Raw genomic sequence first — 10117 nt, 5'->3', positions numbered from 1 at the left:
TTGTGACAAAAATATAATTTTGTTAAGTTTGAATAATCATTTGAATATTATTTTTAAATTATCATTACTTTGTCCATGTTTAAGTATATAAACTTTTTTTTAAGCATCATTAAAATAATAAATATTTAAACAATTATAATGCAAGTAAACGCGCGTCTAACGTATTTACCAGCAGCACGTACGTAGGTTACCTTTTTTTATTACAACTCACAACCTCATCGTCAAGTTTGATATTCTACTCAGAACGTTTTGACATACGAGCGCTTTTCGAACACTTCAAGGCGAATTTCGTGAAGATCATCCAAAATCAGAAACTATTGAAGCTGACATAGCAAGATCGTGCTGTGTTCTATCTTGAAATTGAGACAACTATGGGCAATAGTAGGACTAGTATATATTCAATATTACATGAATTGAAGGGCAACTGTGTATTGAAGAACGATCATGTCTTTGTGCCCCCCTTGTCAGAGAAAGCTGCTAAAAGAAATGAGATAAAAGAGTGTTATATTTTGGTCTCGATTTGATCTCGGATTTCGAAGTTCAGCTGTTCAATCTGACTTAAAGTTCGATATCAAACTCTTTTCTCCCCACTGCGAAATGCATACAAGTTCTTAAAAATGTTGCCTTTCTCTCCAAAATATATTTTTTTGAGCATATTGTACTGGTTACTGTAATTTTATGATTTTTGTGGTTCACTAGAAATAATGTATAACTTTTAATAGTTTCTTCAGAGTGGAACTGCGGGAGGATGAAGGCTTATTTCCAATTTTCTTCTTTTTCAGACGGAATTCTGGAAAAAATACACGAGAATATTTGTGTCCATTAGCATTCAAATATGAAAAACTGTAATAAAATACTAAAATTTACATTTACTCGCTCATATTCATCTATTCAACATTTATCATGCCAGCATTCTCCTTTTACACATCACTAACTTTTGGCAAATTGTACGTCGTCGTACATAATAAGTTTCGCATATTTGCCGAAGAACCAAGCAATTTGCTCCTCATTCAAGAATATTCAAGCAGCTAAAATATCGCTTGGCCATCATTTTTTTGCTTTCCTTACAACTTCGCTTTTCTTCTAAGTGCACAGCGACGAATTCAAATTATTCACACTGGCTTACACTGATTATAAGTTGTAAGCGATTTCACGCTTCTGCGCCGGTTGCGCGCTGTCTGGCGCAGCTTTAACTAGTCGCGCTCAGAGCGAGCGGCGAAACTAGCAATCAGCAATTACATTACAAATAATTGTAATTACACAAAAGTACCCGACAACAAGGAATTATTTAACATTGCAGAGTAAAAGCGCCCGACGCCGGACGCCGGACGCCAAGCTCAAAACCAATTCGAACTCTCGAATTGCTTTGTTTCCGCTGTTTTCGCTTACACTTATCGTCGCCAGTTCCCCCACAGTATTGCTATGTCGGCTGTGTGTTGGCGCCAAGCGACCAAGCGACCCCTATCCTATTTTTTTTTTATTTTTTTATTATTATTTTTTGTTTTTTTTTTTGTGACGCTATTGCCAACATGAAGTTGCTTGCTAAGTCTGTTTTGGCGGTGGATTGGTCGGTTGGGGGCGCGAGCGTTGGCTGAGTTAGTTAGTTGGCAATTTTGTGCATGGTGCGTTGCATTTAGGCGTCAAAATATTTACACTCGAGAAAACTTTGCTATTAAGTGCGAGGTGCAACAGAAAGTGCTTCTATTTTTATTAAAAAAGCGAAAGCTAAAAATACGACTTTTACTGCAATGCGCTCGCGTTAAAAACATGTGTGCAGCCGAGAGCGGGCAATAGTAACAGCGGAGGGTAGTGATCAACTGAGGCTGAAAACTTCGTTATTAAATTTTTTCAAGTTTGGCTGAAAGGCGCAACGAAACTTTCGCTTCGCCATTTTAATTTTTGCGCCGCAAGCTTTTTGAAGAATTGCGACTTAGTTGGCTGAGTTTCATTTGAGTCTTTGAGCTGCCGGTTTAGCAAAGTGTGCAGCAGACGTTTTTCGCGAAAATATCATTGAAAATAGATCTACGTTTGTATGTATGTAAGTTCAAAGTTGAAACAATTAAACGGAAATTTTTTAACTATACATTCATCGTTATAATATAGCGACTTCAAATGAATGACGTTCGTCTGCGGCAAAGATTTTACAAAAAGAGCATGCAACTAACGAGGCTTTAACATAACGCTATATTGAATTTCTAACTAAAAAATTAAGAAAAGCTTGTCAAAAAGCAGAACTTCCGGTGTGAGCAAGGAAAGCCGAGATTGAATACAGCCAAACAAGAAATTCTCCGAGCATCCTGTTTATTGAAGCGCTCAAGTGTGAATGAGAGAATAAACCTAGCTGATAAGATTGTTGACAAGAGCTGATTATAGATTATAGATTTTTTTCGCAGCCAACTTCACACTTAATTGCTTTAACGATATTTATTTGAAGGCAGTAAGGCTTGTTTGTGAATTTTTATTTTATTTTTTTTTTTGTTTTTTTTTTTATGTCCTAATGATGGAAGCCCGAAAACAGTATATTTTACTGTTTCATTATCAAAAGTGTAAAAATGCAGTTCACACCTGGCGAAACTTATCAGATTGCGCTATAAGTTTTGTTGTTTGATAAGGGAGGATGTTGCTTTTTTAACGTATGTTTCATTTAAATCTGCTAATTCATTCTTTTTTTTTCAAGCTTTTAGTGTCGCCATGTCACAGTATTTTTTTTACAATGGAAACAACTGAATATCGTGCAGTGATAAAATTCTTATTCTTGGAAGATGTAGCACCTAAAGAAATTCACGAACGAATGTTAAAAGTGTATAATGATTGTTTGCCTACAATTAGAAAGATGGCTTGCTTAATGTAAACATGATCGTCCAAGCCTTGAAGGCGGTCCAAGTGAAGGACGCCTAAAAAGCGCATTAACACCAGAATCATAGCCAAACTACAGGATATGGTTTGAGAAGATCGTCGAATGATTGAGAGAGGTATTTTAGAGACACTACACATCTCATTAGGTAGTGAAATTCGCTAACAATGGAGCAAAACTACTTCCGAATGCGACTTCCTTAGCAACATTTGGAGCGTTTTAAAAAGCATAAAGTGGATTTTGTGCATCGATTCATCACTCTCAATGCGACTTGTAGCTATCATCATCATCCTCAAACCAAACAGGAGGCTAAAGGGCGATGTGTACCTGGTTGTTCGGCTTCGAAACGAGCTCGTGTCCGGAAATCGACCTAGAAGTTTATGACATCAGTTTTTTGGGATGCGAAAGGAATTTTGTTTGTCGATTAATTGCAAACTGGTAAAATAATTAATTCTGATTTTATTACAACTTTTTGGACCAGTTGAGGGAAAAAAATTCATGAAAAAAAAACCCAGTTTGCAAAAGAAAAAAATCGTTTTTCAACAGCACAATGCACTGTATCACAAGAGCATTTTGGCAATGACTAAAATCAATGAATTAAAGTTCGAATTGTTGAAGCATCTACCGTGTTCACTAGATTTGGCCCCAGCGACTTCTATTTGTTTTCAGAACTCCAAAAATTTATGCTTGGCAAGCGTTTTTCATCAAAAGAAGAGGACATGACGGCTTTTGAAGCATATTTTGCAGACCTTCGAGATTTTCACTTCCACTTCCGGGAATGGATCCACAATAGGTTCAAGTGTGTTAGTGTTCAGGAAGATTATACTGAATAATAATGGGTATTTTAAATCATACAATTTTCTTTTTCTTATCAAACGACAAAACTTATTGAACAACCTTGTATGTGATGTGAAGCGAGATGCCAATGCCGAAATTTTGGTGCAAAATTCGATCTTTAAGTAGCACCACATGGAAGGCATTTTGAAGCCGATGTGAAGAATTTAATGTCTTTGTTCAATGCAAGTATTCGTATAACAACTAGGCAGATTGCTGATAGCTTTAATTTTTTTAATGCGACCATTCACAAGCACATGAAAGTTCTTACAATCAATTTCGAAGCATAACATATGGGTTACTTCCGTTCTTTCTGAACGAAATTTTGTAAAACATTTCAACATTCAATAAAAAGATTGTGTTTACATTATGCCAAAAAACTAAAAATATTTAGTGAACGAGCCACAATCTACTTATCTCAGCTTTATTATTCGAGAATTTTTGATTTATTGCGCTGTGTTCAATTAGAGATTTCGTAAAGGCTACTAAACTTAAACTCATTATTTTATAACTCCCGACGAATAGACAGCCAGGCCTAACTCAAGTAACTCTACTTAAAATATATCTAAATGAATAAGCTATAAATATCTACAAAATTTTTTGTCTAATAGACGAGCAATATTACTAAAATCTCGCGTCACATTTTACGCCTGCAGTTAAATAAGAGGATTGTACCAAATATACTAAAGGTAGACACAGTGTGTGCATTAGAATAGCCACATAAAAACGCTTGAATTAAGCAGTAGCAGAATAACCTAAATTTCGCTGCTGCCAGTAAAATGCAAAGCTATGCACATAGACGCAACTTTAGGTTTTGTGACCAAGTAGTCACAATCGAATCGTTTTTTCCATAATTTTTGAAACAAAATACAGCACGTTTACCGCAAGCCATGCTGCATGCAACTAGTGCATTTGCAACCTCTAGTTTATATGCAGTCCAGCTGCGCTTTTTACGTCAACTCTATGCATCTTTGCGGCTTCACACAAACACAAAACATATTGCCGCATACTTTAGCAGTAAAACAACAACGAAAAGCAATACCTACATATTTATGCAGCACAAAACATTATACAATGAATAATGAATAAACAACTGAGTAGATACAATATATGACTGTGCATTCAATGGCATAACGCCTGGTAAATATTGCACTTATAATATATTTGCATATAGCATACATATACCTGAAAATACACGCACACTTGGGCATATATGTATATTCCTGAATAGAAATAATGGAAACCGCAGTTGAAGCCGCAGCAAATTGTGAAGGTGTGATTGCAGTTTTTGCAGCTTTTATAGCAAGTGTTTATTTTTAACGGTTTTTTCTTTGCTGACACGGAACAGTCTTCATTTTGTACATGTTTACCATTTCGAGTAACTTGGAAAATAAAAGCTCAATTTTTCAATTTATTATTTGTGTAATATTTGCTTTATAAATTTATTAAGCTCAGCCTTAATATATTAGGAATCGTGCAATGTTTGTTGTTATTTTTATAAGTGCCACTAAATTATGGTTTTATTTGAAACACGTAAGTGCTTAAATTAACCATTTTAATTTCTCTACTTTGCAATAAGTCGTTGCTCTCGTAAAACTTATGGTAGTGATGAAAAAAATTTTCCAAACATAAACTTGATCCAATATTCTGCTTATTCATATGATCCGATCTGAACAAATTCTTCAGAGATTACATTATTGATTTAGGTAATAATTCATGCCAATTTTGTCAAGAAATCTCATCAAATAAAATAGTTTTCCAACAAAGCACTTGACTCCAATCATTTAGTTTGTACGGCAGCTATACGCTTTAGTGATCTGATCTGAAAGATTTCTTCAGAGACTACCTTATTGCCTTAGACAATATATCTTACGCCAAATGAGCTTTCCATACAAAAGATCAAATTTTCCTATTATCTGTATATTTATATTTTATGTATCATAAGCCTTTAAGTAGTTAATGGGAAAGTCAGTTCGCATAAGGAATTCTGCAAGCACTAGAAATATTGATAGCCAGCAGAAATAAAATTCGTTGGAAACAACATTACGTATAGCATAATTTTTGTATGTATATGCCGCAGGTTTGAAATTAATAAGAAACGAGACCAAACGACAACATTTATGGAACGATCCGAAGGCAATGGTTCACTGGAAACTCGATATGCGATAAATACTAGTGACACACACCTTTTTCGCAAAAACAAAGTAACACAAACGCACAAGTAAGGCTGTGAGAAATTCTATTTTGGTTTCGGTCTAAACACAAGCAAGTAATTTTAGAGGAAATCGTAGGCGAAAAAGCATTCAAAGCAGTGAGAAAATGTGAATAAAAAGTAAAGCTTCTTTAAATATTTAATCGAAAACACGAATTAGCTGAGCGTGTTTTAAGGTTTAACTCACGACTAAGACCAAAAATAGTAAGACTTTGTTCATGACTTTAAAATTCTTAATTTATTCTTCAAAATCTATGTCGTCGGAAAACATAATTTCACAGACGTTGCTGCGATGCTGTTTTTAGAAAAAAAAATTAGTGATTTTGGAACCAATCGTGCTTTTCTTTTCCCAATGTTTAAAGATCTTTATTGATCATTCCTATATTCCAATGATGCTAGTAAGATCTCTGGCTGTTAATCGTTGATTCTTATGCACCAGTTCCTTTCATCGTCAACGCGTTCACAACCCACTTTGAATAATTTGTACACAAGTAAAACACTTGCTCGTGAGAAGCCGTTATCACCGAAGGCCTTTTCCAATATTCTGAAAGTTTCGTCATCAGAAATTTGATAACGCACACAAGATTCAATGGCACTTCTTCGTTGAATAATTTCACTATTAATCGCCGAATGCACTTTCTACACTTCAGAAAGACCAGTTATACTAAATACTATTTTGATGTAGCAGTTGGCATAGCTGTCACTGAGAATCATATCAACTTAGAACAAAAATAATTGGACGAATGGATTTTCGCGCAAAATGTATATTTTAAAAAGTCTTACTATTTTTTGCACGCCGTTTTGCATACCGATGCAAATGAATTTATTATTCAAAATTACATTGAGGAATTAGCGAAGCATACAATTCGCAAATGTTTGTATTCACCAATAAAGAAGGTTTATTAGATTAATCGATTACGCTTCACTAAACAAATCTTCTATAACTATAACAAAAGGCAGCTCAGCATTTAAATAATATCATGCCCACATTATGACTACGATTCAACGAAGATATGTTTGTATGCAACACATTCGTACTTAGCTTATAAGAATAATAAATTTAAACAAGTAAAGGAGTGCTATGTTCATGTATAACCGGATATGTTGTACTCTGCAAGTTTCATTGATCAAAAGCATATTATTTTTTAGAAAACTTTTTCACCAAGCTTCATTAAAAGTATTGCACATTTTGGGTCACGTTTAGATGGTTTTGGCGATGTTTACGATTAGTGAAATTATTCGACAAGGAAATTCAATCAACATCAAGTGATGATCACCTCATCAATAAAATAGTCGAAATGGTGGAAAATCTTACTGGCATCGTTGTAATATCAGAAGAAGTAGTTAAAACTATTTTAAAAGAAAATGTGGGTATCAGAGAAGAGAAAGCTTGATTTTTCCCAAAGTCACCAAATCTTTCGAAAAAAAAGCATCGCGTTAACGGCTATGATCGTCTGTTTCTGGGTGGTAAGAATAGATCCAAGATTCATCGCCAGTAATTCTGTATTTCATGAAATCCTGATACTTTCCGACTATCGTGGCAAAGCTGAGCCGAAGCTTATGTTCAGAGTTTTCTTCGATTATTGTGGCATGGTGAACTCCGAATTCTTTCCGAGCAGCCACATCTTCAAATGATATGGGTGTTATACATATAATTGTAGGCTACTGGCAGGACATGCATGAATAGAATATAAAGAAGAGGGCCCAACACACTTCCTTGTGGAACCGCGCTTTTATTTCTCTAAGTATAGAATACCTGTCTCCTTGTTCAATGCGCAAGTAGCGACCTGATAAATACGATTTTACGATATCATAATTCTGTTTCAGTAAAATCGGTTACAACTTCAAAAGCAGTATTAAATTCTGAGAGATACACGACAATTTCAATGACAGTTGGCTTTGAAGAAATTGGCAAGACCAACCACCGAAGATAGATCACTCATCAAGATGACAATGCTGGCTCTCACATATCGATTCCAAAGTTGCATTTTTGTGCACTTAAAACAAGTATTTGATGAGTCATTCACCGTATACTTGTATTACTGGCTTGACACTGAATGATTCCCTTTGATTCCCGTACATGAAAGATAGACTAATATGTCAACGTTTTACGACAAGTGAAGCGACGGCTGATGCGTTTAGAACGCTTGTTTTGGAAACAAGTCAAGCAGAGTGGCAAAAGTGTTTCGAAAATTAATTCCAGCACATGCAAAGGCATATAGATCTTGATGCAGTTTATATAGAAAGAGAAAGAAACGATTTTTGATTATTAAAATCTGTTTCTGTTCCTGAGACCCCAAAAAAAATAGGCAACTCTTGAAATTGATTGGAAGTATAATTTGCTTAATATTTGATGCACTTTCGAAATCGCTTGCAACAGTTCAACTACATATTCAAGTACTCTACTCGAGTGGTAATCCTACTTCTATTCTTAAGCGCGATCAATATTCTTTACTTCAGATGCGAAAGTATACATTAAAAATTGACAGAGATACATACTACGCTTATGCTTCATTTCTAATAGTTTTTTTTTTCGTTTTTACTCATTGGTTTTACCCTTGACGAATATTCGCGTAAATCATAAATAATCGGAACTCTGCTGAACACTGGAAACATTTTCAAACGAAAGCAGCGATCTGAGCTTCACAAAAATGTGTTTGATTTGCTGTGAGCCGAAAATGATAACAAAGAAGTTCGGAGGTTATCACAGATGTAGGTAATACCCGTCCATGTATAATACGGTGATAATATTAAAGAGTTGTGAGCACGCCAGCTTAGCTTTAACGAAACAGTCGCTTAGAGCACGTCGCAGAAATTAAAATGCTCCGCTATATATTGTTCCTGTCAGTACATTATTTATTGTGGTTTCCCGTTGAAAATGTTTGCGGTGAAACGTTAGATTCAAGCACAATTTATGACTATAATTGTGATGTGCAAATAGATGTCGTTAAAACGTTTATTAAAGAATTGCAAGATGTGCGAAAGCGGGAAGATATTATTTTGGCACAAATATCTCTCATTGAAACCAAACTGCAATCGGTTGAAGAACAGCTGAGGTACTGCAATCTATTATTAGTAAAGATTATTTTTACTATTTTAGATAAAATTACAGTGTGCGAAAGTCGGTGGCTTCAAGCTGTTTGGAAGCAGCAGCTGAGAGCTTCAAAACTGGTGTTTACAATATTACATTGGAGAAGTTTAGTGACACACCGTTTGCCGTATACTGTAACGAAGAGGTGGACTATGGTGGTTGGTTGGTTATACAACGACGTGTCAGTGATGCCGTGGACTTTGATAGAGATTGGCGGGAGTATAAGAGCGGTTTCGGGGTGCTGGATGAAAACTACTGGATTGGTTTGGAAAAACTACATGCCTTCACCAGTAGTTGTCAGCATGAGCTCTATATCGAAATGCAGAAGTATAGTGGTGAAAGTTATTATGCGCGCTACTCAGAATTTGTAGTCGGCAGTGAATCGGAGGGCTATCCTCTTAGAATATTGGGTACTTATGCAGGCACTGCTGGCGATAGCTTGAAATATCACTTGGGTGCAAAGTTCACCACTCGTGATCATGATAATGATCGTAAATGTGCTGTATATTTCGAAGGCGCCTGGTGGTTTAAAAAGTGTTACTATAGGTAAGTGCAGCACCGTTAGCTTAGGACACGTGTATTTGAAATTTATGTGCATACTTGTAGTCATCTTAATGGAGCATATGGACAAACGAGCACTGGCGTCGAATGGTTCAGCATAGCTATGGATGAATCTTTGAAATCAGCGCAAATGTTGATACGGCCCACAGAGAAATGCCTAAGACGCATGTCACTGAAGGCCAAATGATTTTACATATTATGTGAAAAGAATTAAATTGTTATTAATTAAATGTTTTATTAATGTCTTAGTCAATTTTTCGATTTTATTGTAATTTTTGATTAACATTCTCATAAGAACAAAATAATGCTTTCAATTTAACAAAAATGTGAAATTTCAAAGCGAGAAAAAATATTTATTTGCTTTTGTAACTACTGAATTTCACGTGGAGGGCAGAAGAGTTGCTTTTATTGTGCGAGATTAGAGAATGGAAGCAAATATTATTCACTGGAAACCGCTTTATTCGCCTCTTCAGGTGTCGAAACACGTTGACCTATTAGTTCATCTTTTACGCCCGGGGATTGAAAATAAGTCATTTAATTCCATGTCAGAACTATGACATTTGCT

General features: G+C 35.4%; 1 protein-coding gene across 1 annotated transcript; it reads left to right on the top strand.

The window, feature by feature from the left end:
* The first annotated feature begins 8685 nt into the window (after window positions 1-8685).
* On the top strand, window positions 8686-9805 carry LOC108965996 (fibrinogen C domain-containing protein 1-like). The gene is made up of 3 exons (XM_018928690.1): window positions 8686-8956; window positions 9013-9537; window positions 9598-9805. Exons 1-3 carry the CDS (start codon window positions 8721-8723, stop codon window positions 9737-9739), a joined length of 903 nt encoding a protein of 300 aa, XP_018784235.1. The 5' UTR covers window positions 8686-8720; the 3' UTR covers window positions 9740-9805.
* Window positions 9806-10117: the final 312 nt, after the last annotated feature.

Source organism: Bactrocera latifrons, unplaced genomic scaffold, assembly GCF_001853355.1.
Source record: "Bactrocera latifrons isolate USDA-ARS-PBARC rearing strain unplaced genomic scaffold, ASM185335v1 scaffold_153, whole genome shotgun sequence".
NCBI classification, from domain to species: domain Eukaryota; kingdom Metazoa; phylum Arthropoda; class Insecta; order Diptera; family Tephritidae; genus Bactrocera; species Bactrocera latifrons.
This window is presented reverse-complemented; position numbering and strand designations above follow the sequence as displayed.